A 15,373-nucleotide genomic window follows, 5' to 3' on the forward strand; every position below is an offset into this window, starting at 1 on the left:
ATTCCTTCATTTTCTTTTTATTAACACATTACATGTCCATTGAAAAGGACTAGGTAGCAAATATATTGTCTTTTGCATTCAAATGAACACAAAAGGATCATACCTGTACATTCACTAAGGCTCTGTCTTTAGGGAAAACACGGGTTTCCATAAGGCAAATAATATTTAAAGGAATGCTATTAAGTATTATCCAGCATGTCAATTTATTTCTTACTTCTTCCTGACAGTACAAGGATGCAAGCTGGTAGCACAATCTGCTCTGCCGTGCTGATTCATATTTTACAACCTTAATACACAGTAAAGGGAAAAGGCAAGCCCAAAAAATAAAAAGTACACAGTATCAGGATGTGTTATTTGAGTGTGTAAAGTACAGCATGTTGATGGATCAGTAGGTAAAGTCTGGAATGTCAATTAGTGAACTGATTCCTAACCCTATTATGACACTGCAACAGATGTCAAATCACAAACCATCAATGAATCTGGCCCCTCATTTTAATGTCAGCTACACATCTGTAAAATCTTGCACTACTGTGACGTTGCCGCTTTGACAGCATTTGCCTACAGATTGATAAACGCCCGCCAAAACAGCCAAAGCCACGTTTGTGTTAGTTCCTGTGACGGTAGGTGTCTTCGAGATCACACAACACCGTAGCAGCCTCACTGTTGTTGCTTGCAAAAAAAAACAAAACAAAACAAAAAAAACTAACAAGATGATTCAATACAGTTTAAACATGTATGCAAATCTCAATATGTAAATAAATATACATACAGCCAAATTTCTCTATCAGCTTGTATGCAAGCCTTCTCCCCCTCTCACCACAAACAGTGGTCACATCTGGAAGTTTCACATCACATTAAAGAGCAAACAAGAAAAATATTCAAATGTTTTAAAACCGATCCGTCGGTTCAATCTGCTAGAAGTTACAACGAGAGGCAGGCGTGCAGCTGCGGGAAGCAGCAGTTTTAATTTTAAGAGCTCAAACGCTTTGTTCAAAAAGCATGAACAAACGTTCCAATGATGTATCGTGCTACTGCCTGCTGACAAAAGCAGCAACCCTGATTTAGTCGGTTAATGCATAAAAATTACATAATAACAATTAAAAAAAAAAAAAAAAAAAAACTATGAATGACTGCATGAAATGCAATAAAGTCACATTCTGTGAGGCATGTGGATAGAATAAGATAACTTAAGATGGATAAAATGCATCTGTATATTTAATCTCCTCTCCAGTATATAAACTCGTGGGTATCAGAGCCGCTCGTCTCCCTGCTTTGTAAACTCACTCTGTACACTTGTTAAACATTGACATCTAAACAGTCAAAGATGCATAGCCTTTCCCCTTCACACTGTCCTCACGTTTTGTTCAGACTTTTTCAAAATAAAACACTGATTACACCTCCTGTGCTCCAACAAACACTCGAGCAGGCAGCGTATTTACTCCAACAGCAGCATACACGGTGAAGAAGAGTCTTCACGCATCCCGGCCCGCTCTGCCGCGCAGGGAAGGCAAGGATCGACGTCTCATTTACCGACCTGACTTCAGTTTCAATCCAGGCAGACGTAGGGCAGTATGTTCAGCCTGCTCTCATCTCCGTGCGGGTCCAAGGAGATGCACTCGGTCCAGTCGTACCATTTATCCATTGTGTCATAGCAACCATTTACCCCGGACCAGTGCTGTGTGTGTAACCTGCTCAGGTCTTTGCCATTCACCTCTCTGCTGACTCCAGGGATCTCTCCAGGTGGCGAGTCTGAAACCAGCGTGTGTGTTTTCTTAGCATCTTTGCTCCGGTGCTCCTCCTTCTTCAGGAACTCTGACATGAAAAAGTGTGCACCGGGGGTGTGCGCGCCCGACGACGTCAGCACATTGCTTTGCTGGCTAAGGTACGACTGGATGATTTCGCTCCTCGACAGCTCTTTCCAGTCCGTCTGCTGGAAAGGACTGGGAGGAACTGGCGGATTTTGCTTCGGCTGTTCTGACCAGTTATTCTCAGGTTTGTGATTCGGTCTGTCCTCGCCCTCTGGGAAAGAATCCTTCTGGAAGGAGGTTTTGATCTGCCCCGTTACAGGATCGAACGTCAGCCTCCTGTCTTTTAACCTCACTGGTTTTGTTCTGTCTTCTACAGTCAGCCCTTCTAAATTAACAGAGCAATCCTTAGGTCTGTATTTCTGTCTTTTTCTTTTCCCTGTATTAAAAGAAGGACCCTCATCTTCCAGACTCTCCACGCCACTGCAGGGGGTGACAGTGGAGCCGTGGAGAGACATACTAGGAGGCAGGTGGTGAGAGTCCAAATCAGCAGACCCTGAACCGTCAGTGTGAAAACCCTGAACAGATGCGCTGAAAGGCTGAGGAGACAGTCCGAGCCCAGAGTTATCTACAGTCCCAGGTCTCACGCTGGGGGTAGGAATACTCTGTGCTTGGGGTGCAGTTTGTTTCACAACAGCTTCCTGTTTTAGAGTCTGAGGACTGTGCAAGGAACAGCGTGGGCTTCTGGGTCGACACTTTCCCCCAGAGGCAGCTTGCTCCTGTCTGGCTTGCTGCTGCAGAACTGATGCTTTTAGCAAAGAGGAAGTGCTAGGAGGCTTGCTGCATCCTGGGAAATTTGAGTGAGGTTTTACAGCATGAACAGGGATTTTATTTAGCTTGTCGTTGTCCAAAGCCTCAGGAATGTCCCTGTCCAAAGACTGATGTGCACGAATATCTGCAAAAATTTCTGTGCCGGTACCAATTCCATTGGTTTGCAGCTGCTTTGAGTTTTGGATTTTATCATTAAGAGTTGTTTTAGGTATCTTTGCTGGTAAAATCGGTCCTTCCTTCTGCTCGCCCTTGCGTTTTTTGTTGCTCGGTTTTTCCACTCTCAGGGAGCAGTTGTTGAAATCATTTCTGTTCTTCAACTCTGGCCCCGTTTTACCCGACGGTGGGTTGGTGGCTGGAGCAGAGATGCAAGGATGAGCACCGCCAATGGAAGACCACGACGCACTGGTGCCGCCTTTTGACAACACCTCAACCTTCCCTGGTTCGATTAGCTTCTGCCAGTTCCGCAGAAGCTTCTTGGCTCTCTTTGCGAGGTCCTCGTTTTTGGTTTTCTTCCGGACGTCGTTGATGAGCTTGCCCAGGCGGGTTTCCTTTAAGAGGAGATAAGATTGATGATTGTTTAACAGCGGATGAAACTTGACTGCTAAAAATCTGCATTTGATTGCTTTATTTGCTGATGGCACATGTTGTAACTTACCTCCAGTGCCTCTTTGGTGATAGGATATTTCTCCAAAAAGGAGATCACCTCCACGACGACCACCATGTTGCATATCTGCTGGAAAAGGAAGACCAATTATATACAAAAATACTGAGAGACAGGGGTGGGCGGTAAAAACGGTATATGGTAGAAACGATATAAATTTGGCCAACGGTAGAGATTTTGACTAAACCGCTCTACTGCGACAGCGCATGTTGATGGTGTCATCAAGCTGCGCCTGTTTTGGTCGAAAGCATTGCAACGGCTGCAAACAACATCATCTGCAAATTATGCCGGGCGACAGTAACAGCAAAGAGATGAAACACTTTTGGAATATGGGGAAAGCCAAAAACTGCGCTTCCTCCACTTACCTACCATTGATTCATCAATGCTGAATTCTCTCGCAGCTGCCCTATTCCCATGTTGTTGCAGTATTAACCTCAGTTGTTCTCCTGACTGAAGTTTGGTCCGTTTACAGCATCCTGCCATGCAATTGCATTTGTCCCTAACCACCAGAAACCCTCACGTTAACTTTTATCGAGTGGGAAAAAGTTTGCGTTCATCCCTCAGCTTCACTGTGCTAATGTTATGCTAATGTGGCTGTTTTGCTAGCGATCACATAGGACATCTTTATATATCAGCTAGTCCGACTTCAGTAACCCTGTAAAAGTCACTGCTGTTTAGTTTTCTGTCTTCATTTATGTTGGAAGTGATAGCAGAGCTGTATTTTTTAATTTTTTCAGAAATCTCTCAGTCAGAACATGCTATATCATGTTTAGGTGGAAGCTAGCGAGCCAACTTCCTGCTCCGTTAAATTTAATAAATTCTGTTTTCATGGATGCCTGGATGGGGTTAGTAAGCACAACCAGAATTCATACATAAGGCACACTGTCGATTTTTGAGATAATTAAAGGATTTTAAGTGTGCCTTACAAAGTGTAACATACGTTATACAGAAGAAAATAATATATCGTGATATATATCGTTACCGCACATGCTTCAAATTATACCGTGATATGGATTTTAGGCCATATCGCTCAGCCCTACTGAGAAATCACAAAAACAGCATTAAAGGAAGACATGTCTGTATCTAGATGTTGCCACTCCACCAAACACATTCCTCAGAAGGGAAAAAAAGAACTTATCAAAAGGTCGAGAAATCATTTGAATAAACTTTCAAATGTGCACCTGTACATTTAGAAAACATTTACTAGTTTCGGGCTCAGTTTGTCAAAACGAGAAAGCATGCAAATGTGCCGTTTTAGTCCACCAAAATAGTAGAAAGCCCACGTATTCAGATGATTGTTGTCTTTAATCTGCAGCCACTTCTGCAATGATCAACAATGTGGTTATTGGTTAACATGTGTTGCAGCGGAGGATTTCCTTTGCAAAGCCAAAGCCCAACTCTAGCTGTAGTGTGCCTGCGATCAAACTTATGACATTAAAAAACCCCTGATCGAAAAACGTTGAGTGAGGAGTCGTTGGCAAAAATGTAACACGTAGATGCTTCTGGAATAAAATGCGTTACATCACTGTGGACCACAAGCCCTGACTTCTGATTGATGCAGTGAATCACGGTCAGGTCTGCTCTTGTGTTATTTACCGCGTGGTCGTCTCCCGGTGTTTTATATTTGGTGTCAGCCGATAGAAACTAATTTTCCGTCCTAGTGGAAAATTCTCTTTGTTGTGGTCAGTTTTATTTGGTGGCAAGCTTTTCTTTGTACATTCTCTCACATGCATCCAAGCAGTTTCAGCAGTCTGCCAACATTTGTGAATCTTTATACTGAACCTATGATTATTATTCTTCATACTATGGCGACGCATCTGAACAGGCCAATGGCAATAGTTGCGTCAGCCAACGTGTAGTTACATTACTTGCGAAGTGCACATCAGGTTACAGCATTGATATCCTGCTGAAGCATAAATCAGGTGTAAACTGTGTGTGGGATGCTGGGCATTTCAAGGCTTTCTGGCAGGATGTCACAGAGAGCACCCCCAGTGCATGACTGCAGGTAAGCATGTTGAAATAAGAAATTGTAAATAGGGATGTCAAACTTATTTTACATTGTGGGCCACACACAGCCCAGTTTGATCTAAAGCGGGCCAAACCAGTGAAACCTCTCTTTCTGTCAGTGTAAAGAAGTTTAGCTAAACATTTAATCCCATTTAATAAAGAAATGCTGCTGCTGCAGTAAATGAAAGGCACCTATCAGCATGTCTAAAATTACAGAAAAAGATCGTTCACCCTCCACCAGGCAACCACCTTAATTATTTTAGGTGTAGTATGAATGACAACAGGGGAGGTGCTTTATCAGTAGGACAAGCTGTAAAACTCATGAAAACACAGTTAACTCATTCACTGCCAATGGCTGGCAGTGAATGAGTTAAAAGCCCTCCTTCACATTTTCCAAAACCATCCAGTTTGGCCGGATTGGAATCTTTGCTGACCGATTCTGGCCCCTGGGCCTTATTTTGACACCCCAGGCATGTGGATAATCAGGCGTGTGTTGGACACTCAGCAGTAACACACTGGGAGTACTTAAATGACACTGTAAACAACAACAGCTCTGAATCCATTTGTTTGTAATGGTCGCTGGTGCTGGGTAGCTCACTGAGAAGCCATACATGTTTGTAGGTTGCTGACTAACTCGGCTTGGCTGTTTATACTGCTGTAACACACCTAAAGTAATCCCGGGGTCATCTTAGATAAAGGCGTTACAAACCTCGGAGCCCTGCTGGAGGTCTCCTCTCTGCAGAGCCTCTGTGTCTAAAGGGAACTTGCACTACATTCAGCACGTCCCCCTCTCTTGCCCTGATGAACTCTACTGTAAGTGCACACAATTGTCGCCAGCATCAACTTAACCGGGCTCTGGCATGCCTGCTTCATCACTCACTTTCGCTAACTAGACGTTAGCCAGCTAATTAGCAAGCAAATACTAAGTGTCCAGACGCTGAATGCCTCCACTCTGTCAGTTCCCCTATAGCGACTCGAGGCCACCAGCTCGACCACCATTGTCTGCTCTTCTCCACCCAGTTAATTCCGCTTAAAACCAGTGGACATACTCACATTGCTCTGGCCGTCGATGGCCTGTAGCAGCCGGTCTCTCATCACCTGCGGAGTGGCTGTAGCCGCTGTCATCGCCTGGCGGTGTCGCGGGTCGGGACGGAGACAGACAGCAGAATCCCCCGAAGAGCCGGCGATGGGAAACCCGCTGACACTCACAACTCCGACGGAAGCTCCCCCGAAGCAGCGGGCATCATGCTTTATGATGCTTCTGTCTTTGTTTCCAATCGCCACCCTCACCTGTTTGGTACCGCTAACTGCAGGAGACAGAACACCCTCTCCGGGAATCGGCTACCCCCTCGGCTGGTAGCCGCCTCCTTCTCGGCCTTCTCACCGAGCTTTTTGTGAGGCAGCAGAGCATTGTGGGAAATCTTTACGTAACAGGCTTCGACCCGCGTCAAATCCACGTGCTCGCAGCAAGCTGTAAATTTAACAAAAAAAAGAAAGACAATAAAACCGGAAAGGTGGTCCTAAGAAATCGATTAGAGCAGCTGTCGCTAAAACAAGGATATATACATATTCTGGAAATCTATCAAATGAGTGTAAAAGAAAAAACTGTATTATTTATTACAATCATAAGAAACTGAATTCATGTCAATCCAATGAGTTGTTCATCGCCACACGGGGCTTCTCTTAGAAGTCAGGAATTCTATTAATAAAACATAACATTCAACCATTTTTTTCTACGCAGGAATGCAAGTAAATATCTGTATTTTGTATCTTAATGTATCGTAAAACAATAATTATATTTTAGCATTAAATACATTCTGTTAGATTAATCATGACAGAAGCATAACAAATGGAAATGACAAATACTGTTAGAGCATCTGTGTAATAAACCGTATACTAGGCGGTGGTCTAATAAATTTAAAGATAGAAAGCGAGACTATGCTGTATATAAAAGGACTCCATAGTTAAAATTTTCTTACACAAAAATAACCTTTAATAATACCAAATTCATATTTTTGTCTCGTCTGAACGTCCTCCACATCTAACTAATAAATCAAGGTGCCTTCCAGTTCACTTGAAACTGAAGCTTGATGTTGGAGCCACCTTTGATGATATCTCTTCTGTCAGGGACGGTCATCAAAATCTCACCATACAAAACAAGTCTTATTCACTAAAAAATGATTATGGAAAATACGTATGGATATTTCAACTGAAAAATACACTAAATTTAAAAAATCTTGTGCATAAACTATTTATAAATGAGAAACAGTGTATGCCACATGATGTTGCCATATAGTTGATAACCAAAAAAAACCTCCTCACCAAATCTCTTCAGTTCTCTGCTAATAGACAGGCCGAGTTTGCAGTTGATTAAATCAGCATTGTTGAGAAAGGCAAAGAACAGAAAGAGTCATGAACACACCCTTAAAAAGATTTCTTAATTTTATAAACACATGATTGCTTCAGTTTTATTCAGATTAAGGTTGATACATGTTTGTTTTGTTAAACTAAATCTTTTCCCCAAAACAGCTTAATCTCTTTAAGCTGGGATAAGCTTTGTTATAGTTATATTTTAGTATTTAAAAATGCACAACTCTCTATGTTTTCCAAAACAGATACAGTCCTATTAAAACTAACTCCACCCTTACTGCTTCCACTGGAATTAAAAAGGCAATTAGCAGCAAACTGCTGATAATCAAACACACTTGATTATCTGATCATCAGCAAATGTGAGCACCTATGTAAAAGCAGACGACTCTGGCGCATTCAGGTGTGTTAACACAATGCCAAGGAGGAATGACATAAAACCCTGATTGTTGCTGGCTGTGTCAAGCCTGCTCAGAGGCGATAACAACCACTTGTCTTCTCACACGTCTGGTAAGTTACTTGTGGATTAGAAGAGAATCTCACCAACTGTTTGAGTCACTAGAAGTACACAGAGACGATGGATTCTTTGGGTAGTAATTTTCTATTTCACCTAAGATGAAGAGCTGCTGCATGAGGAGAGTTTGCTGGTTGTTGGTCACCATAACATCTCCAGAAACTGGATTTCTAGCCTGGATAAATATCTCTTCAGACATGCTGCAGCATGACACTGAGACATGTTATGGTTTAAGATGTTTTGAGTTTTGTGACATGGTTGTTATCCTGCTGGATGGGCACGGTCAGCAACAATACTCAGGTAGGCTGTGGCATTTTAATGATGTTCAGCAGGTACTACGGGGTCCAAAGTGGCAAAAAAATGTCCCCCCACACCATCAAACCACATCTAATCTGAACTATTCATACAAGGCAGAATGGGTCTGTGCTTTCATGTTGTTTATGCCAAATTCTGAGCCCACAGCTTGGATGTTGCAGCAGAACTTAAAACTCATCAGACCAGGCAACACTTTTATAATTTTCTATTGTTTAAATTTGATTTGGTGAGCTGCTGTGAACTGTAGCCTCAGTTTCCTATTACTGGCTGACAGGAGTGTGGTCTTGTGTTCCTGTAGCCCATCTGCTTCAAGGTTTGATGTGTGTTCAGGGATGCTCTTCTGTATATCTTGGTTGTAACGACAGATTTTTTGCGCTGCATTGATTGCATTATGTTTCTGCAATGTGACTGGCTGCTTTAACAAGCCTCTTAGTTGTGTCTAATGAAGCTGCCAGTGAATGAATATTATGCTGCTCTGTTTTGTAGCTGAAACCCGGATGCCTGGAAGCATCGAGTCCACAGGCCCACTCCAGATGTCGTGCAGAATCGCACATTAACATGTTAGCAGCAGGTTTCAAGGGGCCTCCATGAGTCTGACTTGTATTTCCCATACCCCTTACAGATGCTCAAACTGAGATATGGGCGGGGTTGAAGGCCAGGACAAGACCTTGAACTCTTTATCTGTGTTAAACTACTCATGAACAAATTCTGCAGTGCGACAGGGCACATGATCCTGCTGAGAGAGGCCGCTGCAATCAGGGAATACTGTTGACTGGATGCAGGTGGTCTGGAACAATGTTTAGGCAGGTGCAGCATGTTAAAGTAACCCACATGTACACCAAGACCCGAGGCTTCCCAGAATATAGCCCAGAAAATCACATTGCCTTTTTTGACTTGCCTTCTTTCAAAAGACAGAACATATTTGATAATAAAACTTTATTTTTTATTAAGAATAAGGTCACATTTACAGTGAATATATATTTAATTACAGCACATGTGCTGCTGAATAAAGAAAATAGCACAATTTCCCCCCCTAAGAAGTTGAAAACAAACACATAAGTGAGTAAAATAATCCTATTTATAACTCACAAATCAGATTCTGATTTTTCTGTGGAATCTGGATGAACTGAGCCTGTGCAGGAAAAAGGAATAAAATGATGTTTCTGGTGTTTCTTTACCACTAACTACAAAACCACAAGTTTCCAGCAAAGGTGTTACAGTTAAAGAAAGATCAATAAAAATGTAACAAGAGAAGAATAAATACAGCCATTCATAAATTCCTGTACAGCACAAAGGGTTGTAAACCAAAAGGAGTATAATTACTAGTAAAAGGGTCAAAGAAAGAGAAAAAGGACATTAAGGAGAAGCTGACAGCATCCATCTGGAAAGGGAAGCATCTTGGAGGAAGTCCACTGGCCACACACGATCATGATCCAAACAATCTGTGCAGATTGAAGACATTTGGCTAGTTAGAACAGCAGCACACTTCTGCTAATTTCAGGAGAAGCAGCGCACATCTAAAGGGCATAAAAACGTTTGATTTACACACACACACAAAAAAGACAGGACAGCACAATCATCAAGCACTTTATAGGTTTAACCTCAGTAATGCTGAGTTGGGACTTCATTCACTCTCAGATGGACTCATGGATTATACAAGTTGTAACAAAAGGACTCCTGGTCCATGTCTACATGATTGCATCACATATTCTGTGTTGATTTATCAGCTGTGCAATCATGGTGTTATCCTCCTGATTGACCACATCCTAAAGGTGCACCACTGGATTTAGATCTGGGGATTGGGGAACCCATCATCAGGTTTATGAAAGCATTTTGAGGCAATTTGTTTGGTATGTTGGCACATAAGAAAACCGTGGTAATAACAAAGTTAGACGTGGTCATCAGAGATCCCCAGAAACACTGACTGATATAAACAAGTGTCTGAAGTGTTCTCAGATTGGGTCCACGGCTTCATCCTTTAAACGCCAAATTCAAGTTTCTTCACACCAAGCTTTGGTTGTTCAGTGTTTGTCCAGACTGCAGACTCAGACTAATAATGTGAATTGTAAGAAGTTTCTTCTGCTCCCAGTTGTAAAGAATTGGCTTCTGGATTACTTTACCCCCCTTCAAAGCAGTAAGACTTCATTGGCAGCAACAGTCACATTTTTTTCTTGTTATAATGTTTAACTTGAAAAACATGTGAAGGTGCTGACTCATGTCTGCAGCTTACTGCTACCCCACAACCGTATTTTACCTTTAAAAGCAAACATGGCGTAATCCTTAAATATCCTCCCCAAATATAATGCATTTATATGTGTCAGTGAAAACTAATACAGTATCCCAGAAAGTTGAATTTGTTCACATGGACTTGCATTTTCAGAAGGAGAAACGTTCTCAGTAATTCAGGTCACAGTAGTCTTAACTGGTTGAAAAACAAGGCAACCAGACTTTAAGTTTGTGAAGATGTTACACCTCTCATCCAAGAGGGTTCTTCATTTCTAAAAACAAAAGGTTAAGACCTAATTATATAATCTATGCATGGCACACCATAGAAGAGTCAACTCAACAGGACAGGACTCAGCTGTAAATCTATACCGAAAGAACAAAGGTCACTCTATCCTCTGATTGGCATCGAGGATGCCAATGTTCACACTTTGGACAAAGAAGACAACTGGTACACATCCTGGACAGGGAGGAACGTTAGTTTGAGCACATTCCCTATTCACCCATTTACGTGAATAGGGAAAGACCATCTCTGAATTGAGGAGGTGGCCTATCTTTCGCCATCTTACAATGCACACACTGGTGATGGAAAGCTACATTGTAGCCACAGCCACCCTGGGGCGCACTGACAGAGGCGAGGCTGCCGGACACTGGCGCCACCGGGCACTCTGACCACCACCAGTAGTCAACGGGTGAAGTGTCTTGCCCAAGGACACAACGGCAATGCTAACTAATGGCAATGCCAAGGACACAACGACCGAGACTGTCCAAGCTGGGGCTCGAACCAGCAACCTTCTGATTAAAAGGCGAACTCCCAACTCTTGAGCCACGATCGCCCCCACGATCGTGATGAAGAAACAGACCTTCCAGTCCATTGTTCCTTCTGTGGGCTGGCTTCAGTCATTATGCAAATGTACTGTTTATATGATTGGGGAAACCTGCAGTCAGCTGAGAAGTCACTTGGATGAGTAACGAAACGTTTCTCCCACTGAAAACGCTACGTCCAGATGAACAGAAACAACTTTTGGAGAGGCCATGCATGTCCACTGTGAACGACCATCACTTAACAGAGGTGGTGACAATGACAGCAGCTATCAGCCACCTACAATTCAGTTTTGATGATCCTTCCCAGGTGCATCTCCGCCCGTTCACACCTCGTCTCAGTTGACCTCAATAGCTTCCATGGTAGGGCAGGGCAGGGTGTCACAGTGGTTCCACTCAGCCTTTTTTTTTTCCTCAAACCTTGTGATGTGATGACGCACATGATCAATAGTGTCAACGGCCACCTCCTAAGGGACAATCTAGGGGTTTAAATATCTGCGACTCCTCCACCTTTTGTTTTTAGAACTGAAGTGCCCTCTTGACTGAGAGGGGAAAAGTCTTGACGAACTTCAGCTGCCTTCTTTTGTTAAGCTTTTAGGAGTAGCACCATTGCCTAACAATAGCTCACGAGGTCAGTTTCATGATCATTGCATGATCATATGCAAATTGTCATGACCGTTGATTAATGGCCAGAGAGTTGGGAAGTAGCTGCAACACACCATTAGAGCTACAGCACTGGTAAAATGCTGTAGCTGTAACAGTAACAGCTCCAGAGTGGTGAAAGATGTACCCCTGGGCCTCCTCCTGGATTCAGAGATGGTCTCTACCTTTCCATGTAAAGGTTTTTGCTTAGGTAGTGACTGTCCTTCTCCCCTGAATTGCCTGCAGCTATTTTTAGGCGCCTTCCCAGCTTTGACAAATGTCCAGCTGGGACAACCACATTCCCTCAGGGCCATTTTTCATACGATGACCTTCAGCTTCCCAAGCCGGTCGGTGTGGTGATGGTGTTCGCTCTGTGTTGTAGTGTCCTGATGACACCCAGTTTGTGTTTTAATGGAGAACGAGAGTCAAGAATGAAATACTGATCCGTGTGCATTGATTTAAAGTACACGTCGACTTTTAAATGTCCCCAATTACTAATGGCAATTTGACAGTCTAAGAAAGCTAGCCTGCCATTTTTCATTTCCTCCCTGGTGAACTTGATAATGTGAGAAATGCTTTGTGGTACATCGTGAAATTTGATTTTTCACCCACGTATAATCCACATACCTGAAACAATTGCTCAACAGTGTTCCAGGATACAATAACAGAGCCCTTTATTTCTCCACTTTGTTCTTTTGGCTACAAATTAGCCAAAGTCGGTGAAACTGGGGATTTCACTGCAGACCCGTGTTTCTGCTTCTATGTGAAATATGTGGAATGAGAACAGAGTTCCAAGAGCAGACACTTTGGCTTGGTGCTTAGAGTTCTTCCTGTTACTGAGAAAATGTACTGTTTACAAAGTTCAGAAAGAGTGAAAAAAATTACTTTGAGCAACTAAACTATTTGTCCCACTAAAAAAAAAGCAACGTCCAGATGAACGAAATGAACTTTCTGGGATTTTTTTTTGATGTGTGAAATGTCAAAAAACCTCAATTAACAAAAAAAAAAAAAAAAAAAAAAAAAATCTAATCCCACAAGAAGACCAAACTCAAAACTTCGGACTTTTTTGTCGTGGCAACCATTACTGTCACTGGTCTAGGTTTCTGGCAACAATTGGAATCTGTGTCACAAAGAAAGCTTATGTGGCTCAACATCAGTCTTCAGCACGTTCTCATATTTGGAGCACAACATATGAAACAAATATCTATGCATCTTCCTATGCTTATCCAAGTCGGTGCCCAATTCAGCAGCTGGAGCCTATCCCAGCTGTCATAAGGTTGGCAGGGTACAGGGAAAGGTTGCTAATCTATTGCAAGGCTAACACTGAGAGACAGACATTCACACTGGTGTTCACCTTTTAGGCCGATTTAGAGTCACCAATTCACCAAACCCATGCATGTCTTTGTGCAGCTATGGTGGTGGTTGTCTATCAACAACTAAGCTGTAGTGCCTCTTCACCTCACTGTACAATACCTTGTGCAATACTTTTTGTAAATAGTCAACAGTGCAATAGACTCAATACTTGAAATGTGCAATTCACTTGTATTTTTTATTCCTATTTATTCTATTTATCCCCTTTGTATATTTTATTTATATTTGTCTCTGTATTTATATATATGTGTGTGTGTGTGTGTGTGTGTGTGTATATATATATATATATATATATAACAATTCTGTAACTGTAACTTCGGTCGTTGCTGTGCTTTTTGGAAGTCGAATTTCCCAGAGGAACCCACCCGAGGGATTAATAAAGTTCTATCTTATCTTATCTTATCACATGAGTAAGATACTGAATCGCGAGCTGCTAACGATGTGAGAGTGTCAGAATTTTAGAAAGCCTTTAGTCGTAGATAAAAGTATAAGTATAAAAAAGTATAACTGAAGTACACAGTGAGAACCCATGCAAGCATGGAGAGAACGTGCAAACTCTACGTTCTCCACGATTTGAACCATCATGCTCCCTATGAAACAAACACTAGGATAAAAATAGCTAAAGCCCACAGCACAAGTAATTGAGTGCCTCTCAGTAAACTGCATCTGGTCCATCAGCATCGACTGACACAGTCTTACTCACAGGATCATGCAGAACATGATGAAGATGTTCCACAATGCGATGAAGATCCGGAAGTACCGCAGGCTGAGCAGAAACTCTCTGATGTTGTCCCCTGAGAGATAGACTGTGAATGTTTGTGGCAATACTACTCACTCTCTCTCTCGCTCTCTCTCTCTCACACTCACACTCACACACACACACACACACACCTGTTGTTGGTGATCCAGAGTCATCTCCAAATCCCTGCGACTCCTTCCTTTTGCTGAAAAAAAGACACCCACAGTTAACCTTCAACATTCTGCTAACACACAAACCTAAACTAATGACTGAGTACAATACTCACAGCTTGAAGTTCAGCACAGCCCCTGCGTTCACCAGTAAAGTCCTGCAGAGCACAAACACGGAGAGTTTGGTTGTCAGCTCAGCAGCGTATTAGCTGCTGCGCTGGCATTAGCACCAAGCTAGTTAGCTTGTCATTTTACGCCACACACGGCTGACTGACTAACACAAAATTACACAGCGACACATAAAGACACATAGAGAACTTATTATCTCAATACAAGATGTGATTCCGTGTGACATCTGCCACACGACTCGATAAATTACCCGAATATCAACAGATCCCCGATCATCTTGATCAAATCACATCAGAAGCGCCTCACTTCCGCGTTCGGCACGTAATCAGAAATGTGACCAATACAAATCCGGTATCCAGAGAAATACGAAGTGTTGTTATTCCCCGGGTTTAGACTGTAAGGTGCAACCTTACCAAACACTGATCGTCTGCCAAAATTGATTTTCAATGTTTTAGTGTATTTTTATGTGTAATGTCTTATGTGTAAATAGACTTTGGTGAACAGGATTTATAAAGAGGTTATAAAGAGATTTATAAGCACTCAAGCACTTTAAAAACGACCACGCACAGTTAGCCAATTAAAATATGTTTATAGAACTGTTGTTGTATTTGTTGAAATTTTTCTGCTGCCCTCTACCTCAGATCTCTCTTTAAAAAGACATTTTTGACGTAATTGTGACCTTTTATCTGGGCAAGTAAGAGATATATAAAAGCCACTTTGCCAAAAACTGATTGCAGCTTCTATTGTGACAGGTATGTGTGTTATTGTTTTTTCTGTTCCTTCCTAGTGGGATAAATAATTTCTTTGGTAGCTCTCGAACTTCGTAGGTTCTTTTGG

General features: G+C 42.3%; 3 protein-coding genes across 5 annotated transcripts in view; all 3 read right to left on the bottom strand.

Moving 5' to 3' along the window:
• Window position 1: 1 nt before the first annotated feature.
• Window positions 2-6,666, bottom strand: LOC101469649 (mediator of RNA polymerase II transcription subunit 26). Of its 2 annotated transcripts, none has more exons than XM_004574379.3 (3): window positions 6,298-6,666; window positions 3,232-3,309; window positions 2-3,124 (listed from the first exon to the last, which is right to left on the bottom strand). In XM_004574379.3, exons 1-3 carry the CDS (start codon window positions 6,367-6,369, stop codon window positions 1,547-1,549), a joined length of 1,728 nt encoding a protein of 575 aa, XP_004574436.1. In that variant the 5' UTR covers window positions 6,370-6,666; the 3' UTR covers window positions 2-1,546. The 2 variants fall into 2 exon arrangements, with proteins under 2 accessions (XP_004574436.1, XP_004574437.1); XM_004574380.3 differs by having other exon boundaries at window positions 3,232-3,306; window positions 6,298-6,665.
• The window catches only part of klhl26 (kelch-like family member 26), a 69,625-nt gene continuing 54,752 nt past the window's right edge, over window positions 501-15,373 (bottom strand). The window contains exon 4 of the transcript XR_013093263.1: window positions 501-510. The gene's annotated coding sequence lies outside the window, so the exon portion shown is untranslated. The remainder of the gene's footprint in view (window positions 511-15,373) is intronic.
• Window positions 9,370-14,862, bottom strand: smim7 (small integral membrane protein 7). Of its 2 annotated transcripts, none has more exons than XM_014413585.3 (5): window positions 14,787-14,862; window positions 14,524-14,565; window positions 14,390-14,442; window positions 14,202-14,292; window positions 9,370-9,882 (listed from the first exon to the last, which is right to left on the bottom strand). In XM_014413585.3, the coding sequence occupies exons 1-5, from the start codon at window positions 14,810-14,812 to the stop codon at window positions 9,867-9,869; spliced, it is 228 nt and encodes a 75-aa protein (XP_014269071.1). In that variant the 5' UTR covers window positions 14,813-14,862; the 3' UTR covers window positions 9,370-9,866. The 2 variants fall into 2 exon arrangements, with proteins under 2 accessions (XP_014269071.1, XP_076730466.1); XM_076874351.1 differs by having other exon boundaries at window positions 14,202-14,304.

Source organism: Maylandia zebra, linkage group LG15 (genome assembly GCF_041146795.1).
Source record: "Maylandia zebra isolate NMK-2024a linkage group LG15, Mzebra_GT3a, whole genome shotgun sequence".
NCBI classification, from domain to species: Eukaryota; Metazoa; Chordata; class Actinopteri; order Cichliformes; family Cichlidae; genus Maylandia; species Maylandia zebra.

Coding starts and splice junctions, on each gene's coding strand:
- smim7 (XM_076874351.1), bottom strand. CDS start 14,812: ATGATCGGGGATCTGTTGATATTCGG. Junction 14,566..14,786: donor GGGGATCTGTTGATATTCGG/GTAATTTATCGA, acceptor TGTGCTCTGCAG/GACTTTACTGGTGAACGCAG. Junction 14,443..14,523: donor GCTGTGCTGAACTTCAAGCT/GTGAGTATTGTA, acceptor TCTTTTTTTCAG/CAAAAGGAAGGAGTCGCAGG.
- LOC101469649 (XM_004574379.3), bottom strand. CDS start 6,369: ATGACAGCGGCTACAGCCACTCCGCAGGTGATGAGAGACCGGCTGCTA. Junction 3,310..6,297: donor CCATCGACGGCCAGAGCAAT/GTGAGTATGTCC, acceptor TTCCTTTTCCAG/CAGATATGCAACATGGTGGT. Junction 3,125..3,231: donor TCACCAAAGAGGCACTGGAG/GTAAGTTACAAC, acceptor CTCCTCTTAAAG/GAAACCCGCCTGGGCAAGCT.